The 21,727-nt window shown below is 41.7% G+C and overlaps 1 protein-coding gene across 1 annotated transcript in view; it reads right to left on the reverse strand.

Annotated features, from left to right (window-relative positions):
- Window positions 1-21,727, reverse strand: part of mlh1 (mutL homolog 1, colon cancer, nonpolyposis type 2 (E. coli)) — an 88,035-nt gene that overhangs the window by 59,177 nt on the left and 7,131 nt on the right. The window contains exons 3-9 of the mRNA XM_078540097.1: window positions 21,480-21,578; window positions 15,765-15,838; window positions 15,031-15,103; window positions 13,993-14,084; window positions 12,227-12,269; window positions 9,737-9,825; window positions 6,255-6,367 (exon numbers count right to left, since the gene is read on the reverse strand). Of these exons, the coding sequence (XP_078396223.1) occupies window positions 6,255-6,367; window positions 9,737-9,825; window positions 12,227-12,269; window positions 13,993-14,084; window positions 15,031-15,103; window positions 15,765-15,838; window positions 21,480-21,578 (583 nt within the window). The remainder of the gene's footprint in view (window positions 1-6,254; window positions 6,368-9,736; window positions 9,826-12,226; window positions 12,270-13,992; window positions 14,085-15,030; window positions 15,104-15,764; window positions 15,839-21,479; window positions 21,579-21,727) is intronic.

Genomic DNA, 21,727 nt, shown 5'->3' on the forward strand with positions numbered 1-21,727 from the left:
GGGGTTGAATGTTTGTGGGTGGCATGCCAATCAAGCCCTGGATGGTGTCAAGCTTCTTGAGTGTTGATGCAGCTTTTTTTTTTGTTCATGGGATGTGGGTGTGGCTGCCTAGGCTAGCATTTATTGCCCATCCCTAATTGCTCAGAGGGCATTTAAGGGTCAACCACATTGCTGTGGGTCTGAAATCACATGTAGGCCAGACCAGGTAAGGGTTTCCTTCCCTAAAGGACATTAGTGAACCAGATGGGTTTTTACAACAATTGACAATGGTTTCATCATGGCTTTTAATTCCAGACTTTTATTGAATTCAAATTTCACCTTCGAACCCAGTTCCCCAAAATACTAGTCCAGTGACAATACCACTATGCCACCGCCTCCCCTTGCACTCATCCAGGCAAGTGGAGAGTATTCCATCACACTCCTGACTTGTGACCTGTAGATGGTGGACTGGCTCTGGGGAGTCAGGAGGTGAGTTACTCACTTCAGGATTCCTAACCTCTGACCTGCTCTTGTAGCCACAGTATTTATATGGCTAGTCCTGTTCAATTTCTGGTCAACGGTAACGCCCAAGATGTTGATAGCGGGGGATTTAGCGATGGTAACGTCACTGAAAGTCAAGGGGCAATGGTTAGGTTCTCTTTTGTTGGAGATGGTCATTGCCTGGCACGAATGTTACTTGCCACTTCTCAGCCCACGCCTGGATACAGTCAGGTCTTGCTAAATATTAAGGGGCATGTGACTTTTCGAAAGAACAGACAGGAAAAGGGTGGTGGGGTACCTTTGTTAATATGAGATGCAATAAGTATGATAGCAAGAAATGGTCTTCTTATATGGGAATATGCAGAATCCATATGGGCGGAGGTAAGGAATAACAAGGGGAAGATTACACTGGTGGGAGTACTCTATAGGCCCCCCTAACAGTAGCTATACTATAGGACAGAGTATAAATCAGGAGATATTGAGGGCATGTAAAAAAGGCAGTACATTAATCATGGATGACTTCAATCTTCATGCAGATTGGGGAAAATCAAATTGGCAGAGGTAGCCACGAGCAGGAATTCATAGTGTATTCGGGACAGTTTATTAGAATAATATGTTGTGGATACAACCAGGGATCAGGCTATTGTGGATCTGGTAATGTGTAATGTGGCAGGTTTAATAAATAATCTCAGAGTAAAAGTTCCCCTAGGAAACAGTGACCTTACCATTATTGAATTTAGCATTTAGTTTGAGTGAGAGAAACTTGGATCGGAAACAACTGTGCTAAACTTAAATAAGGGTAATTACAAAGAAATGAGGGCAGAGTTGGTTGGAGTGGATTGGGAAAGGAGTTTAGTAGAAAAGGCGGTTGATGAACAATAGCAGACGTTTAAGAAAATAATTCATGACTCACAACAAAGATATATCCCAGTGAGGAAGAAGGATTCAAGGAAGGGGATAAACCAACCATGGTTAACCAAGGAAGTTCAGGATAGTATCAAATTGAAAGAAAAAAAAACATACAATGTGGCAAAGATTAGTGGTAAGCCAGAGGATTGGGAAAGTTTTATAAACCAACAAAAGATGACCAAAAAATAATAAAGAGGGAGAAAAGAAACTTTGAGGGTAAACTAGCAAGTAATATAAAAACAGACAGTAAGAGCTTCTTTAAATATATAAAAAGGAAGAAAATATATAAAAAGGAAGAGACAGGTCAAAGTGAAGAGAGGCCCCTTACAGAATGAGGCTGGTGAAATAATAATGTGGAACAAGGAAATGGCAGAGGAGTTGAATAAATACTTTGCTTCAGTCTTCATGGTAGACACTAATGGCATTCCAAAAAATGATAAATAATCAAGGGACAAAGAATGGGGGCGGGGGGGTGGTTGGCGTGGGAGGAAATAAATACAACAACTATCACTAGAAAAAAAGTGCCAGGGAAACTAATGGGGCTAAAGGCCAATAAGTCCCCTGGACCTAATGGGTTGCATCCTAGGATATTAAAGGAAGTAGCTGCACGGATAGTGGATGCACTGGTAGTAATCTTCCAAGAATCCTTAGATTCTGGAAAAATCCCAGAAGATTGGAAAACTGCCAATGTAGTGTCCTTATTAAAAAAGGAAGGGAGACAAATAATAGGTAAATATAGGCCAGTTAGCTTAACATCCGTCATCGGGAAAATGTTAAGAGTCTATTACAAAGCATGTGATAGCAGAGCATTTAGAAATGCATAATATAATCAAGCAGAGTCAGCATGGCCTTATGAAGTGGAAATCATGCCTGACATTAGAGTTCTTTGAGGAGGTAACAAGCAGGATAGATAAAGGGGAACCAGTAGATGTAATATATTTGGATTTCCAAAAGGTGTTTGATAAGGTACCACACATAAGGCTACTGAATAAGATAAGAGCCCATGGTGTTGGGGATAGTATATTAGCATGGATAGAGGATTGGCTAACCAACAGAAGAAAGAGAGAAGGGATAAGGGGCGCATTTTCAGGATGGCAACCTGCAACTAGTGGAGTGCCACAGGAATCAGTGCTGAGGCCACAATTATTTACAATAGATATTAATGACTTAGATGAGGGAAGTGAATGTACTATCGCCAAGTTTGCGGATGACACAAAAATAGGTGGAAAGGCAAGTGGTGAGGATGACACAAAGAGTCTACAGAGGGCTATAGACAGGTTAAGTGAGTGGGCAAAAACTTGGCAGATGGAATATAATGTGGGAAAATGTGAGGTTATGCACTTTGGCAGGAAGAATAGAGGAACTGAATATTATTTAAATGGAGAAAGACTGCAGAAAGCTGCAGCACAGAGGGATTTGGGAGTCCTCTTGCATGAATCCCAAAAAGCTAACATACGAGTTGAGCAGGTAATAGGGTGGGCAAATGGAATGTTGGCCTTTGTTTCAAAGGGAATGGAGAAGTCTTGCTAAAACTATACAAGACCACACCTAGAATACTGTGAACAATTCTGGTCCCCTTACCTAAGGAAAGATAAACTGGCATTGGAGGCAGTCCAGAGAATGTTCACTAAGTTGATCCCAGGTATGGAGGGATTTTTTATGAGGAGAGGTTGAGTAGGTTGGGCCTTTATTCATTGGAGTTTAGAAGAATGAGGCGCCCTTATTGAAACAGGGGCTTGACAGGGTGGATACCGAGAGGTTGTTTTCCCTTGTGGAAGAGTCTAGGACCAGAGGGCATAATCTCAGAGTAAGGGGTTGCCCATTTAAGACAGAGATAGGGAGGAATTTCTTCTCTAAGAGGGAAGTGAATTTGTGGAACTCTTTTGGCTGAGGGCTGTAGTCTGTAAAGGCTGGGTTGGTAAGTATATTCAAGGCTGAGATAGACAGATTTTTAATCAGTAAGGGGATCAAGGGTTATGGGGAAAAGGCAGGAAAGTGAAGTTGAGGATTATCAGATCAGCCAAGATCTCACTGAATAGCGGAGCAGGCTCCGTGGGCCGAATGGCCTACTTCTGCTCCTAAGTCTTATGGCATTTGGACATGGATTGCTTCAGTATCTGCGGAGTTGCAAGTGGTGCTGAAAATTGTTGAATTTTCAACGAACATCCCGACTTCTGACCCTATGATGGAAGGCAGGTCATTGATGAATCAGCTGAAGATGGTTGGGCCGAGGACACTGCCCTGAGGAACTCCTGCAACGATGTCCTGGAACTGAGATGACTGACCTCCAATGACCACAACTATCTTCCTTCCTGCTACTTATGACTCCAGTCAGCAGAGAGTTTTCCCTCTTATTCCCACTGACTCATTTTGCTAGGACTCTTTGATGCCACACTTGGTCAAATGCTGCCTTGATGTCACGGGCAGTCACTCTCACCTCACCTCTAGGGTTCAGCTCTTTTGTCCATGTTTGAACCAAGGCTCTAATGAGGTCAGGGACTAAGTGGCCCTGATGGAACCCAAACTGGGCATCAATGAGCAGGCTACTGCTAAGCAAGTGCCACTTGATAGCACTGTTGATGACCCCTTCCATCACTTTACTGATGGAGAGTAGGCTGATGGGGCGGAAATTGGTCAGATTAGATTTGTCCTTTTTTTTATGTACAGGACATGCCTGGGCAATTTTCCACATTGCTGGGTAGATGCCCGTGTTCTGGCTAGGGGCACGGCAAGTTCTCGAGCACAAGTCTTCAGTACTATTGCCGGAATGTTGTCAATGGCCTTTGCAGTATCCAGTGCCTTCGGCCATTTCTTGATATCACGCGGAATGAATTGAATTGGCAGAAGACTGGCATCTGTGATGCTGGGGACCTCCGGAGGAGGCCAAGATGGATCATCTGCTCGGCACTTCTGGCTGCACATTGTTGCAAACGCTTCAGCCTAATCTTTTGCACTGATGTGCTGGGCTCCTCCATCATTCAGGATGGAGATATTTGTGTAGCCTCCTCCTCCAGTGAGTTGTTTAATTGTCCACCATCATTCATGACTGGATAAGGCAGGACTGCAGAGCTTAGACCTGATCCGTTGGTTATGGGATCGCTTAGCTCTGTCTATCGCTTGCTGCTTACGCTGTTTGGTACGCAAGTAGTCCTGTGTTGTAGCTTCACCAGGTTGACACCTCATTTTGAGGCATGCCTGGTGCTATTCCTGACATGCTCTCTTGTACTCTTCATTGATCCAGGGTTGATCCACTGGCTTGATGGTAATGGTAGAAAAGAGGATATGCCAGGCTATGAGGTTACAGATTGTCACTGAGTGCAATTCTGCTGCTGCTGATGGCCACAGCGCCTCATGGTTGCTGAGTCTTGAGTTGCTAGATCCGTTTGAAATCTATCCCATTTAGCACAGTGATAGTGCCACACAACAGGATGGAGGGTGTCCTCAATGTGAAGAAACATATAAGATCCCAAGGGGAATTGACAAGGTGGATGCTGAGAGGATCTTTCCCCTTGTGGGAGAGACTACAACTCGGGGACACAGTTTAAAAATAAGGGGTCGCCAATTTAAGACGGAAATGAAGAGAATTTTCTTTTCTCAGAGGATCGCTGGTCTGTGGAGTTCTCTTCTCCAGAGAGTGGAGGCAAGTTCATTGAATATTTTTAATGCTGAATTAGATAGGTTCTTGATTGACAAGGAAGTCAAACGGTATAGGGGGTAGAGGAAAGTGCGGTTGAAGCCACAAACAGATCAGCCATCATCTTATCAAATGCAGGAGCAGGCTCGAGGAATGGAATGGTCAATTTCTGCTCCTAGTTCATATGTATGTATATTTATTTTTGCTGCTGCACTAGTTTTCCTGCTCAAATTTCACTGGTAAACTGTTGGAACCTGCGCAGGCAGGCAGGATAATGAGAAAAATCAGACAAAGAGCTGTTCTGCTACTTTAGGGACTTTCCAGTGGATTGCTATTGGACATGAAATCCAGCTGCCCAAATATGAAAGGGTATATTATGATCGAATATAAATGATGTTGTGCCATCATGCAACATACTTCCTTTCACATGTCCCTCAACACTGCTACGCGCATGAACACTTGTGTGATACTGGCATCTAGTGTTGCTGTGGAAGGAAATTAAATTTTAAATGCATGTTTTTCCTCGTCTGCTGAAGGCAAAACAGCAGATTCAAGTTATCCAAACTTCAGCCAGTACCACCAGCCACATCACACTATAGCAATATCCCCACCACCAACAAACAATCCCAATGCTAATTAGTCAAAACAATCTGAACCTGGGAATTTGCCCTGGGCCATTGGGTGGAAGTCCCAATAATTCAAAGACCCATCATTACTGCGGGAGTGCACTTAGCATCTCGTGACATGTTACCTGGATGTGAACATACAGCATTACATGGAACACTTGCGGTCACTGTACGTGTGGCATCAAAGCCAAGGGCAAGCGGCCATAGAGAATCCTGGCCTCAGTACCTTGATAGAGGCAAGTCAAAAAATTGAGAGATTCCTTTCCTGGTACAGTTTCATTCTGATTGGAACATGACTTGGCAAATTAGGCTAGGAGATCAGCATGCCCTATTCATTGGACACATTATTTTTTGTTTATTAATGAGCCGAAAATCTTTGGAGACCTGCACACAGTGCACTCTGAACTCCCCATCTAATTTTCTGATCTGTACTTTACTCCAGTGAGACATTATGCTGGGAACAGAGCCCTAAATTCAAGCTTGTGGTAGACAAGGACACAATTGGACACTAATCAAAAAGATGGGAGCAATGAGTTAGCAAAACAGATTGGGGTGTAGTTTGAAAAATAAACCACTTCAAGTAACCAGTTAAAAAGTTCACTTACGATTGATGAAAAGTAAGAAGATACACTTTTTCACTGAATAATTTGCATTTGATATATAACCTTTCATTTTGAAAGCAAATTTTGAATCTTCAAGGCACACTTCAATTAATTCCCTGCAGTAGAAACAAAAATACAGCATGAAATTGATGGTCTTTTCAAAGTTACTAATGCATTCCAGATCTGAATAATTGAAGTTCAAGTGCCCTGTGGTTCTATAACACTAATCAGTTTTGTCAGGAAACACTTGGTTTCAGTAACATGTGTTTAGTCGATGACATCCCACATCTTTGTTATCATCGAACAAACCTTTCTGGACCTCTGGTGCTGTGGGCACAGCCTCAACAGTACAGTTCCTACCACAAAGTAATCGCATTCATGCTAACATGATCTGCCTATATACAAGGTGGACTGTAAGATCATAACAAGTTGTTGCAATTTTATGTGTGCAACTGGCTGCCATGTTTATCCACATTATAATGCTAACTACACTTCAAAAGTACTCAATAAGCTATGAAATGCTTTGGAACGTCCTGAGGCTGCGAAAGGCACTGTGAATGCAAGTCTTTTCTCTATTTTAATGCAGTATTAGTAGCACAGTTAACAGTGCAAACTGTTAATTGCGTGAAGTGCTTGAAACTATCCTGAAGCCTCCATTTTTTGACTGCTGTTAACAATTTGAAAAGACGATAAGAGATTTCAGGCAGCTTTATAAGCCATCAGTGAATGCATAATCAATACATTTCAATTGAGATCCTTGGAATCGACCCCTATGATAATGATAACTGGTTAATCTTGTATGGTGATATAGGCAGCTGTATGGGATAGGTGCAGATTGCGTATGCAGTTGGGAATGTAGTACTGAGGAATGACTTGGTGTGGTCAAATCCCGTGGGCCAATCTTAATGAGTTGTGAAGTTAAAAGTTCACGGCTGTCGTCACTTGAAGGAGTACACATTAGCTGTGCTCATGGAGGGTTGCAATCAGCTGTGGCTCAGTTCATAGCACCCTCGCCTTTGAATCAGAGGGTTGTGGGTTCATGTCCCACTCCTGGAAAACCAAGAACTGTGATTGTACTCGAAAGAAGTTGCAATCTGTGACTGTTGGTAACTCGAAAGTGTATCCTCAGTTTTTGATGTTCTCTGCCAGGTGTAGAGTATACAATAATGGGCATTGATTCAGAAACTAACCCAACCTGACCTAGCAGGGAAAGTGTCACAACTGCACATATCTTCACTGTGTGACTGTAGAGACCCCTCTGCCTGTCGAGATGTGCGCTCTTTCGCGAACTCTGACAGTTGGGGAATCCCCCCCCCCCCCCAAGCACAGGAAGCACATAGCGCTTCCCGTAGGGTGGCCCACTGGGTTGGCCTTAATTGGCCCGCCCACTTAAAATGGCAGCAGGGCCTGTTTCGGCGGCAGCGATTGGCTGCCTGCCCACCGACGAGCCGGTGGGGCCCGCCTGCCCATCAAGGGCAAAATTCTGCCCATGGTGTTGGGCAATCAATCCCCTGCATTCAACTGCTATTTTATGGCCCTCTTCTGCCTCCTAACCCACTCCCGTGAGCCCCATTAAATTCCATCCACCATCTGACATGCTACCTCGATGTGACCATACATCACCACATGTAAACCTGTGGTCAGGATTCTTTTGGCACCAAAGCAGTCGGCCAATCTGCCATGAGCACAACTTCTGTTAGCCCTTAAAGTGACTTCAGCCATGAACTTCAGTGCTTCACAGTCCATCAAGGTTGGCACAGGGGATTTGACAGATAGTACAGTCTATTACAGTCCCTACGACTTACACACTTTCAACTTATCCTGTAAGGCTGTCTATATCAGACAAACATATCTGAAAGGTCATGGACCTGAAACTAAGTCTGCTTCTCTTTCATACGAACATATAAACATACGAATTAGGAGCAGGAGTAGGCCACTTGGCCCCTCAAGCCTGCTCTGACATTCAATAAGATCATGGCTGATCTGATTGTAACCTCAATCCCACATTCCTGCCTACCCCGATAACCTTTCCTCCCCGTGTTAATCGAGAATCTACCTATGTGCCTTAAAAACAGTCAATGATTCTGCTTCCACTGTCTTTTGACAAAGACAGTTCCAAAGACACTTTACCCTCAGAGAAAAAAAAATTCTCCTCATCTCTGTCTTAAATGGGTGACCCTTTATTTTTAAACATTGACCCCTAGTTCCAGATTCTCCCACAAGAGGAAACATCCTCGCCACATCCACCCTGTCAAGACCCCTCAGGATCTTATACGTTTCAATCAAGTCGCCTCTTGCTCTTCTAAATTCTGGTGGATACAAGCCTAACCTGTCCAACCTTTCCTCATAAGACAACCCGCCCATTCCTGGTATTAGTCTAGTAAACCTTCTCTGAACTGCTTCCAATGCATTTACATCTTTCCTTAAAGAAGGAGACCAGCATTGTACACAATGCTCCAGATGTGGTCTCACCAGTGCCCTGTGCAACTGAAGCATAACCTCCCTACTTTTGTATTCAATTCCCCTCACAATAACTGACAACATTCTATTAGCTTTCCTAATTACGTGCTGCACCTGCATACAAGCCTTTTGTGAATCATGCACTCGGACACCCAGATCCCTCTGAACCTCAGAGCTCTGCAATCTTTCACCATTTAGATGATAAACTTATTTTTTATTCTTCCTGCCAAAATGAACAATTTCATATTTGCCATTATACATTATGACATTATACTCCATTTGCCAGATCTTTGCCCAATCACAGCCTATTTATGTCACTTTGTAGCCTCCTTATGTCCTCTTCACAATTTACTTTCCTACTTATTTGTGTGGCGTCAGCAAATTTAGCAACTATTCCTCATCCAAGTCATTTATATAAATAGTAAAAAGTTGAGGTCCAGCACCGATCCCTGTGGCACACCACTCATGACATCCTGCCAACCAGAAAAAGACTCATTTATGCCTACTCTCTGCTTCCTGTTAGCTAGCCTATCTTCTATCCATGTTACCTCCTACACCATGAGCTTTTATTTTCTGCAATAATCTTTGACGTGGCACTTTATCAAATGCCTTCTGGAAATCTAAGTACAGTACATCCACTGGTTCCCCTTTATCCACAGCACATGTGACTCCTTCAAAGAACTCCAATAGATTGGTTAAACATTATTTCCTTTTTACTAAACCATGTTGACTCTGCCTGATTGCCTGGAATTTTTCTATGTGCCCTGCTATAACATATTTAATAGTAGCTTCTAACATTTTCCCTACTACACATGTTAGGCTAACTGGCCTCTAGCTTCCTGTCTCCCTCCCTTTTTGAATAAAGGAGTTACATTTCTATAGATACTCCTAGACGTGCTGAGTATTCCCAGGATTTTGTTATTATTTCAGAGTACCTGCAGTACTTTGCCTTCATACACGTCTAGCTCACTCTTACCCACATTTTAAAATCCATGATCTAAATGTGCATTCTGAACTGGTCGTACCTGCTAACAGCATTCCCAAAGATTGTTCGAATATTATCCAGAGTTGAGGCATTAGGCAATGTTCTCACATCAGCAACAGTTTCACCTTGCTAAAAACAGACCAAATACACATAAATAATTGTTACTGAGTTAAGTTTATTTCTGGTAAGTTTAGATAAGAGTTTAGTACAGTCATTTAAAATTATTCCACTGTTTTGGTGCTTACTGAAAGTTAGTGTGTAGAGAAAGAGAAAACCTAATAACAAATGAAAGAGTAGTTACAAATGATATAAATAATCTAGACTAAGATATGGCAAGCAGGTTGTGTGTCTGAACTGCAGTGTGTGGGAATTTGGTGGACAGTGAGGCTGTCCCGAGCGAACACATCTGCGTCTCCGTCTCAAATCTTACCAGCTTAGAATCATTGAGTTGAAGTGTGGATTTGAGACAAATTGACACAAAGGAGGGGGAGCAGCATCTGGGCAGTTTGCTCCAGACTTTGGTCATATCACAGGGAGGTGCAGGTTCAGAATGGGATTGGTGTAACCAATTGCGTGTGGATTCCTTCCAGGTAAGAAAGAAAACCAACCTCTGCTGAAAATCAGCCTATCCAAGAGGTACAATGTACGTTATATCTGTGAGGATAAGGACAAAAATTGTAGGAAGAACATGGGACATTGGAACAGAAAGCTGTGAAAAGGTGAGAGGAGGAGGAAGAGAAGAAAAAGAAGAAGTGTAATGTGGTAGTTGTCGGTCAAGCTTGTCCAACCTTTTCATGTGAGGGGCCACATTTCAATTTTTTTCTCACTTAAGGGGCCAATGAGCAAATTTCAGAAAGATAAGGTTTGGCACAACATTGAACATGAATTTCAAAAAAAAAAGCTGAGGTATGAGAAGAAACAACTTGCTAAGCAAAAAAAAAGATGTCACAGCAATAAATTGATTATTTATTACTCATTTTTAAAATTAAGATGACCATTAGAGTGTGAGAGGGTCACAGTGCATGTGTCTGGCTCACTGACCTACATGATAAATGTCCTGCCTCCTGGCAGTAGGAAGGCTATCTTGAACCTTCTTGAAAGGATATTGGAGAGGGAGGGGTATGTACACTCATTGTGATCCATGTTGGGGCAAACAACTTTGGAAAGAGTAGACAAGAGGTCCTATTTGGAGAGTACCAGGAACTAAATTAAGAATGGGACCTCAAGGGTCATAATCTCTAGATTATTACCTGAGCCACATGCAGATTGGCATAGGGATAAGATTAGGAAGGTGAACACATGGTTGAAAGAGTGGTGTGGGAAAGAAAGATTCCATTTCATAAAACACTGAGACAGGAAGGAACTATACCATTGGGACAAGCTTCATCTAACCAGGCTGTGACCAGGGTTTGGGTTCTTGCAGAAACAATAACTAGGGCGATCACAGTACTTTAAACTAGCAAAAGGGGGAGGGCTCAGGTGGAAAAGGCAGCTTGGATAATAGTCAACAAATGAAAGGGAATAGAGTAGAATAACAGTAAGAAACATAGAAAATGTATGACATAGGAGGCGGCCATTTGACACATCGTTTCAGCAACAACCGAAGAATTGGTGGGGGTGGTGGGTTGGGCCGGTGGATGGAGGTCGTGTCAGTGCTATAGCCACCCAGAAGCTTTTTCTGGGTAACTATTACTGTAAAACAGTCAGGACCATCCAAAGTTTGCGATTTAAATCGCTTTGTTGGATGGTTCCCAATGCAGGCAAATTGACCAAAGGAAGTTTGAACTACCCGGGCAATTGCCGTGCAATCCTTACCTGGGAACTTCTGGAGAGAGTTTCCCAGCACATCTTTCGGGCGCCTCCCAAACAAACCGCCCGGAACTCAGAAGATATAGGCTTTTATCTCCTTTTCTTTCCAAGGACATGCACCTATTTTTCATTCTTACAATTTTTCTTCTTTCCCATCTACAAGCTGTCTGGAATCAGTATAATGCTCATTAAAAAGCAATGCAAAAGTCTGGTAATTGTTCAGCTAGTAAGTGCAGACTAGCCAGTCGCAGTCAAAGCAACAGTCATACTGCAGAACAATAAACACAGTAATAGCTAATGGCCTACCCACACACTGAAACTGCTGGTGTAGCTCACACAGCCACAATTAATAGAAGTAAATATTCACACAAAAGGGACAACAAAAATGCAACCTGTTTACTAGATTTTGCGATCTTTGCACCTGTCTGGGGTTAATAACTTACTTGGAATATCTATCAGGATGGTTTTCCAAGATGAAAACACAGACAATTAACCTAGAAAGTTAGCAGTACAGATTCACAACATGCATAGTTTTCAACGGAATGTATCGAAAATCTCAATTGGCAGACTGCTGCTTGGCATCTGGAGCAGGAATTCATAAAATCTATCCCAATATTCCTACCGGGACTTCCCTTTAGGTAGAAGTGCTCTTCAAGACTCACAAAAGAAATGAAATGTTTCAGGAAGATGATAAGGTTTAGTCAAACCAGTCGGAACTCACCTTCTTCACAGCAAAGCTCACTCCCGAATTGTGAATTGCATACCTGAAGGAGAAATTGTGGAAATAGTGACTAAATATGTGCATTGGCAATTAGAAAATGCTGCAAAGGATATGTTACTTAGTGGTCCTATTAGTCAAGATAAACATCTCCCACTATTTGATGCAAATACAGGGAGCTCTTCTTCCAAGCACAGATTGTGCAGGCAGTATTCATCTCCCAATCCAGATGTATATCAACAAATACAAATTGTTAGAACAAGTGCAGTAATTGGATTTGCTGCATCAACCTTCACTTTTTTTCATGGTACAACATGGTAGGTGGGTGTGGTTTCAGTTGGGCCCAGATTCTGACTGACAAGCCTGGCTCCCTGTGGGGCAGGGAGCGCTCCAAAAGAGGCTGCAAACATAGAGGTTTGACCCTTGATCCCAAGAGATAGGATCCCAAAGGTGGTAGCGATGGCAGGTCCATTGGCAGTAAGCTTGGGGTGGCCACTCAGCCACATGGCCCACAAGCAATGAAGGACATTTCCCATCTCCTCAAAGCTGTCCTCTCCTCCCTTGAGCCACCCTTGGAAAACAAAGGGTGATGGTGGAGTAGTGGCGATGTCACTAGTTTAGTAATCCTGAGGCCCAGACCAATGCTTTTGGGACACAAGTTCAAATCCCTATGCTGGTGGAATTTAAATGTAATTATTAATAAATCTGGAATTGAAAAATAGTCTCAGTGAGGGTGAGCATGAAACTATCATCAATTATCATAAAAACTCATCTGGGTCATTAACACCCTTTAGGGAAGGAAATTTGCAGTCCTTGCCCGGTCTGGCCTACACGTGGCTCCAGATCCACAGCAGTGTGGCTGACTCTTAAATGCCCTCTGAAATGGCCTAGCAATCCATTCAGTTGTACCAAACCACTAACGAAAAATTGAACCAGAGTAGTTCAAGACAACAGATCACCACCACCTTCTCAAAGGCAATTAGGGATAGGCACCAAATCTTGACCAAGCCTGCAACACCCACATCCCATGAAAGAATTAAAAATAATCTTACCAGTGATGTTTGAACATGCAAGACAGATTTAATCTGAGATTGCCAGCCTGATTATAATATTTAAAAAGGACAACCTGCCTCCTTGGACGGGTTGGGTCCCCAACCTTTTTTCCACCTCCATTAAACTCGGAAGTGGGCAGACTAGGGTTGAATTTGAGATTTCTAAAATTTTTACTATTTTTAAAAATGTGATTCCAATTCACCAGGTTTTGGAGGTTGAAATGACTCTGAGTTTCAAACTTTGTCAATAACAGACTAAGTAATATTTTTTTTAAAATCGCAGTGCAGGTATATTGTCAGTTAAATGATCAAGTTTAACATCTTCTCCTCCCTTTATCCTTTAAGCAACATGTTAAAGTACTCCCATTCAAACATACAGAATAAATAACAATTACTTCAGTATAAGTAAATGATTCTCCCACCTTGCATCTATAAACTGCCCTTACCTATGAGCTGCTCTGATTACTTAGCTCATTTAGTCAGTTTATAGGTACAAGTATTATCTTACTGTTTCATTATAGAAATTTCATCTACAGAGAAAGACCATTCGTCCAGTCTAGTCTCTGTCAATGTTTTCTTCTCAATCGCTTAGTCTAATCCCATTCTGCTCCTCTCTCCCCATTCCATTCAATATTCCTCCTTTTCAAGCAGCCAAAGAGTTGCAGAGACAGAATTGTAGATAATAAGTTTAATAGCTATTTCTAAAACTACATCTACCTGCTCATGACCTCCACGATTCTGGAATACTCATCGCTTGGATTTTTCAAAGCCTTCCTTCGTGTGACAATATTATAGAAAAGATCTTCCACCTGAAAGCAGATGTCAACATCAGGAACACTGCACTAAAAAAATCCAGGGGTCAAACAGAACAAGGGCCTATAGCAGCCACAGCACTTACAAACATGTTTATTTTTCTTGCATTGATTAAGGCTATCAAGGTGTATGAGTCAAAGACAGGTAAATGGGTTTGAAGCTAGTTTAGCTATGTTCTAATTGAATGACATTATTGGCTTAAAGGACTACTCCTGTTCTTATAAATTCCATTCCTCATATAAAACAATGACAAAGACATTACCTTGAGATTTCAAACATACATTCCCCTACATTATAACAGAGACTACACTTCCACTGATTGTAAAGTGTTTTGGGACATCCTGAAGTTGTGAAAGGCACTATATAAACACAAGTTCTTTCTTATTTGAAGACTGTCTAGTTAATTGTATATTAAATGTGTTTAATTGTATGGAGGTGATGGGCATTAACTGGGCAGTCATTTAAGTTCTCCAGAAGGACTGGCAGTACATCAAGAACATGACCAACAGAGCACAGTGAAGAGCTCCATCATTATCATAAGACTTTTTGTTCATGACCGCAAACAGTAACAAGATGTAAATTCTTATACAATGGCAATAAAATTTATTTGAACTTGGAAAAAAAATAGACGTTAAAACTGTAGTTGTTGGGCTAGGGGGTGAGTACATATGATATATAACTTTGTAAATAAGTATAAAAGTGTGTAAAGATTGGCTCCAATTCTATACTTCAACAAGTGGCTTTCTGAAATAGAACACATCTCCCTTGAGGTCACTCGGAGTTTGATTAGTATGACAGGGAATACCATCTGTACATGTCCAACAGGGATGGATTTCTATCTAACTAAATTTCCAGGGAGGAACTGTATTGAATATTTAGACAAGCAGATGAACAATCAAGAAGAAAACAAAATAAAAGTTAAAATATTGAAGAGGAACTTACTGTGATCTGTGTACCTTGGTTTCCAGCACATGGTTTAGGAGGAGCCTTTAACCTCCCGTCACAGTAGCTAGCTCTGAAGGACAAAGATAACGTAAGTTTCTACATGTTTTAAAAACGCACTTGACTAAACCACTATTCCATCCCTCTTCACTGCCTCAGGCAAAAGAACAGTTTAGGAACGCTGGGGCAGATTTTATCAATCCTTGCACCTGACACAAAGCTGCACCAGCTGTGGGCACATATTGGGGATTTGGGTGTCCATGTGCCCCCTTAATGATACATCATGCTGTTGTGCAAAGCTTCAATCTCTAGGGTTAATTCTACAATCTAACTTACTGTATCTTCAGAGGTAACAAGGACACACAACGACAAAGAGCTCACTCCAATAACTAAGAGCTTAAAATAAAGGTGACTGCATTATATAGCTTTTAAGAGAAGGCCGATTTAAGTGCAGATGACATGAGAAGTGATAATGCAATATAATTCTTCACCTTTTAAAAGTATATGGATTTTCAATGCTCTATGTAAAGCCCTGTTGATCAGCCTGCCTAGATTATCCCAGTAGCTGCAGGAGTGTGTCCTGTGAGCAAGCTATCACCACATTCTCATCTCCAGGTTCCCTGGGATCACATATTGGGAAATTGCAATGATTTTCTGAGTATTCTTGGTGGAAGTCTCAAAGCGAACTAATTTGTAAGCTGCAGCCCAAAAAAATGAGTCATAAAACTATTTACCTGAATGCACATTTCCCATCAGCAGTTTTGGTTGTTACGGTGACATGCGCGACATGGCTTATGCTGGCAAGAGCCTAAAAAATTAGGAAGTAGAGTAGTCTAATAAGGAAATGCTTTTCATGCTTTGTGCCAACAGGCCACTTCACTATAGAATTGTAGTTTAAAAGGTTTTAAAGTTCAATGGCTAATATTAGGCACCCTAGAAATTTTTCAATAGACTAAACGCTCAAGATATTCCTCAATCGGGTGAGTAAAGGTTTTCTTTAATGCACAAGGGGTAGAGACTTCAGAGGCTTACTCCAGAGGACCATCTTATGGCCCACAACTACACAGTCAGCCAACATTGAAAAATTGAGTGGGAATTGTTGATAAAATAATTTATAATCGTAAATACGGCACAAAAAAAGTAACAAAAAAAATGACAACAGGAAGCAAGATTTGGGGACAAAATGTGCAAGATAAACAGGAGCAGTTAATATGGATTACGCACTTCTTTCACTCCAAGACTACTTGTATCTAAAGTTGCCTGAAGACCTCTTGCATGTTAGATAGGTAAATGCGGGAAAGCAGTGGCGTTAACTTGCTTACCTGAGATCTGGAAAGCTATGCAAATACAAAGATGCAGAGTACCACCTTCAGAAATGAAACTCTTTCGAGTTATCAACAGTCACAGATTGCAACTCTTTCGAGTACAATCACAGTTCTTGGTTTCCGGGAAACTCTTTCGAGTTATCAACAGTCACAGATTGCAACTCTTTCGAGTACAATCACAGTTCTTGGTTTCCGGGAGTGGGACATGAACCCACAACCCTCTGATTCAAAGGCGAGGGTGCTATGAACTGAGCCACAGCTGACCTTAGCTTAACTGTGACATTAATCAAATCACTTGTGTTTGCAGATCAAGGAGTGATACAGCACAGGGGGCAGCAATTTGGCCAATTGTGTCTTTATTGGACCTATCTAATTAGTCCCACTCATGCTCTTTCTCCATAGCCCTGTAAATATTTTCCATTTTAAGTATTGCCAAATTCTCTTTTAAATCTACCACCCTTTCAGACAGTGCATTCTAAAACATAAGAACTTACTACATAAAAATATCTGCTTGTCACCTCTGGTTCTTTTGCCAACCACCTGTGGCCTCTGTCCTTCTGCCACAAGAAACCGTTTCTTTTTATTTATTCCATTAAAATATAAAATATTTTGAACAGATAAATCAATTACTCTAATGGGCTAAATATAAAGTTAAATGGTAGAATAAATGTTACAGCAGACTTTGTATACATTTAACTCATTTTGTGCTGATCACTTAATTATACTAATTATTATTACTACTTTCCTATTCAGGTTATGAGTGTGTTAACATTAAGACTGGTGCTGAGCTATTTTCATCCCCTTCACCAAACAGAAAAACTGTAGGCCTACACTTGCCCTATTAACTACAACAGCTTCTGTTCTTCCAAAGGTTCATCAGAATGACAACACCAAGAGAAGGCTGCAGGCGATCAACAGAAATTGTGAAGTATGTGAAGCAGCTGCAGATTGTCCAGAGGAATAATTAACAGCATACATTGAATTTCACTATGAAAAGAAAATATGTACATTTTTCCAAAGCAATATATCTTCAGGATTTCTCAAAACACTTCACAACCAGTGGATTTTTAAATTCAATCATAGGGTGTGGGAGTCACTGACTGGGCCAGCATTTAGTGCCCACCCCTGATTGCCCTCAAGAAGGTGGTGGTGAGTCACCTTCTTGAACAGCTGCAGTCCATGTGGTTTAGGTACACCCGCAGTGCCTTTAGGGACGGAGTTCCAGGATTTTGACCCAGTGACAGTGAAGGAATGGTGATATAGTTTCAAGTCAGGATGGTGTGTGGCTTGGAGGGAACTTCCAGGTGGTGCTGTTCCCATGCATCTGCTGCTCTTGTCCTTCTAGGTGGTAGAAGTTGCAGGTTTGGAACATAAGAACTTAAGAAATAGGAGCAGTAGGCCATTCAGCCCTTTGAGTCCGCTCTGTTATTGAATGAGATCCGGGTTGATCATCTACTCCAACACCATTTTCCTGCACTATCCCCGTATCCCTTGAGGCTTTTAATATGTAGAAATCTATCGATCTCAATCTTGAACATAATCGATAACTGAGCCTCCACAGCACTCTGGGGCAGAGAATTCCAAAGATTCACCACCCTGTGAGTGAAAAAATTCCTCCTCTTCTCAATCTGAAATGACCTACCCTTATCCTGAGATGGTGTCCCCTGGTTCCAGCCAGGGGGAACATCCTTCCTACATCTACCCTGTTGACCCCTGTAAGGATTTTGTATGTTTGAATGAGATCATCTATCATTCTTCTAAACTCCAGATAATAAAGGTGCAGTCTATTTAATCTTTCCTCGCAGGACAATCCCAGAAATTAGTTTGGTGAACCTTTGTTGCAGTCCCTCTATGGCAAGTATATCTTTCCTTAGGTAAGGAGACCAAAACTGCTCGCATAGCTCCAGGCACAGCCTCACCAAGACTTTATATAATTACAGTACGACATCTTTATTCCTATACTTCTAGTAATAAAGGACAACAATATTAACTGCCTTCTTAATTGCTCGCTGTACCTACATGTTAGCTTTCAATGACTCATGAACAAGTACACCAAAGTCCCTTTGGAGTTCAACACTTCCCAGCCCCTCACCATTTAAGCAATACTCTGTATTTCTGTTTTTCCTACCAAAGTGGATAATCTCATATTTCTCCACATCGCATTCCATCTGCCAATTTTTTACCCACTTGCTTAGCCTCTCCAAATCTCCTTGAAGCGTCTTTGCATCCTCCTCACAACTCTCACTTCCACCGAGGTTTTGTGTCATCTGCAAACTTGCAAATATTACATTTAATTCCCACATCCAAATCATTGTATAGATTGTGAATAGCTGGGGTCCAAGCACTGATCCTTGCGGTACCCTACTAGTCACAAAATGCCAATCTGAAAATGACCCATTTATTCCTATTCTCTGTTTTCTGTCCTTTAACCAGTTCTCAATCCATGCCAGTATATTACCCCTAATCCCATGTGCTCTAATTTTGTTTACTAACCTCGTGTGGAACCTTATCAAAAGCTTTCTGAAAATCTAAATATACCACATCCACTGGTTCCCCTTATCTATTGTGCTAGTTACATCCTCAAAACACTGGAACAGGCTTGTTTAGCATTATTTCCCTTTCATAAATCCACATTGACTCTGCCCAATCCTACCATTATTTTTTACATGTCCTGTTATCACATCCTTTATTATAGATTCTAGCATTTTATCAGCTACTGATATTAGACTAACAGGTCTGTAGTTCCCCATTTTCTCTTTCCCTCCTTCCTTAAATAGTGGGGTTACAGTTGCCACTTTCGAATCTGCAGGAACTATTCCAGAATCTATAGAATTTTGAAAGATGATCTCCAATGCATCCACTATCTCTACAGCCACCTCTTTCAACACTCTGCGATGTAGATCATCAGATCCAGAGGATTTATCTACTTTAAGGCCCATTAATTTCTCCAGTACTTTTTTTTAACTAATATTAATATCTTGCAGTTCCTCATTTACATTCATCCCTTGACTCTCCATCATTTCTGGAAAGTGCTGTCAAAGCAGCCTTGGTGAGTTGCTGCCATGCATCTTGTAGGTGGTACACACTGCTGCCACTGTCTGTATATTGGTGGTGGAGTGAGTGAATGTTTAAGGTGGCAGATGGGGTGCCAGTCAAGCAGGCTGCTTTATCCTGGATGGTTTCAAGCTGCACTCATCCAGGCAAGTGGAGAGTATTCCATTACATTACTGACTTATGCCTTGTAGATGGTGGACAGGCTTTGGGGAGTCAGAAGGCGAGTTACTCTCCACAGAATTCGCAGCCTCTAGCCTGCTCTTGTAGCCACAGTATTTCAGTTTCTGGTCAATGGTAACCCCCCGGGATGTTGATAGTGAAGGATTCAGTGCTGGTAATGCCATTGAATGTCAAGGGGAGATGATTAGATGCTCTCTTGTTGGACATGATCATTGCCTGGCACTTGTGGGGAGTGAATGTTACTTGCCACTTATCAGCCCAAGCCTGAATACTTTCCAGATCTTGCAGCATATGGACACGAACTGCTTCAGTATCTGAGGAGTCGTGAATGGTTCTGAACATCCGAAATCATCCCCACTTCTGACATTATGATGGAGGGAAGGTCATTATGAAGCAACTGAAGATGGTTGGGCCAAGGACACTACCCTGAGGAACTCCCACAGCAATGTCCAGGGACTGAGATGTCTGACCTCTACCAATAGCACAGTTCTTAAAAATGTGCAGGGCCTCTTACAGTTCCACGCGCTAGAAGATTGGCCTTATTGGCAATCTCGCAAATAGGGCCTGAGCTATTTGCTCTCCATGCAAGCTTGATGCTGAAATAGGGCACATCCAAGACATCATGCAGGATAACGGCTATCCTGATCAGATCATTTCACGCTGCCTATCACACTAACTCACCAACAGGCCCAAGGCTGTCTCTTTCGGTCCTGAAAAGTGCCCAGTTTACCTCAGATTACCCTGGAAGGACAAGGTATCTCAAAAATTTGAGCAACAGGTGAAGCTAGCTGTTTCACGCTGCTACTATGCAGCAGCAACATCAATGGTATTCGCCACTAACAGGATGCTGCCATCAAGCCAAAAAGACATTCTGTAACATGCTATATGAATTTCAGTGCCAGCGTGATGCTATGTATGTAGGCCGTACCTCCCAAAGATTGGTGCATCGTATCAAACAGCATGTCTCAGCCGCTGTTCGCAACGAGCAAAGTACAGATTGTACCCAACCATCCGTGCTTGCAAAACTCAAAACACAGTGATGTGATCACATTAGATGTGATTCTGCGATTAGACAACATTTGCTAAATAATCTTCAGCGTGCTAAGAATTATGCAAACAACCAATTTAAGATTGTCGGTGAGGCTCGCAGTGTGGCGCATTTGCATGTACTGGAAGCTACATATATTAATACAAAGGGCCCTGTTCTTTGTGAACAGAAATAACATGTACTCACATTGCACCTGTTCCAGCTAAACAAAATAAGTACAGCCACTCGCTGGTTCATTCCCCAGGGCAATGTCTTGAACAATCAGAGTCAAGCTGCCTGGTTTTAAATTTCAAACAATGCTTGGCATTTAACTGTCAGTCACCATCAACTGGTGCATTCTGCATGGCAACGCCGCTATCAGAGTCCACTTGCCAACCAATCAGCACTCTCTTCTCATACAGTATAAATTTGTTGTTTCCCCTCACATTGGCATTTTCTTGCCTAGTGTCCTGATGAGCGCAAGATGAAAAGCTTTGACAAAAAATGTCTTTTTTCAGCAATATTCAAGTTCTGTCCTACCAAATAACTATTAGTTTATAAAGCACTAAAAGGCACTTTATATAGAACATTGCATAAAATGAAGTTTTGGCTTCATAGGAGTTTGCTTGTGTCTTAATAGTCTCTCTCAAGAAAGTTAAAGATTTAGGAAAAGGCCATGAAACTGCAGGTTGTCAAGGAAAAGGCCATGAAACTGCAGATTGTCATGGGCCATGGGAGAATTAAGTTGATAGCCTGGATAACCTTTTCCATTCCATGCATTAATTGCTCTTACTGTACATTACAACTATAGTAGTTTCAAAATGAATTTTAACCCTAGAAGAATGATCAACTTTCACACATACCTCTCCTCTAAATCCATAAGTAGCAATGCTGCTGAGATCTTCAAATTTCTGTAATTTGCTTGTAGTAAATCTTTCACAAAGTATTTCCAAATCTTCCTTCTAATAATGAATAAAAGACAAGTTAAGAAGGGAAAAACCAAATGAAAAACACCTTCTGTTGACATCTGGGAAGCTGCTTAGTAAATTGTACAGGACAAAACTGAGCCACTTCTGAGCCAACCCACAAGATAGAAGGAAAGCAAAGACTT

The sequence above is a fragment of the Cetorhinus maximus genome, chromosome 4 (genome assembly GCF_964194155.1).
Source record: "Cetorhinus maximus chromosome 4, sCetMax3.hap1.1, whole genome shotgun sequence".
In the NCBI taxonomy this organism is placed as follows: domain Eukaryota; kingdom Metazoa; phylum Chordata; class Chondrichthyes; order Lamniformes; family Cetorhinidae; genus Cetorhinus; species Cetorhinus maximus.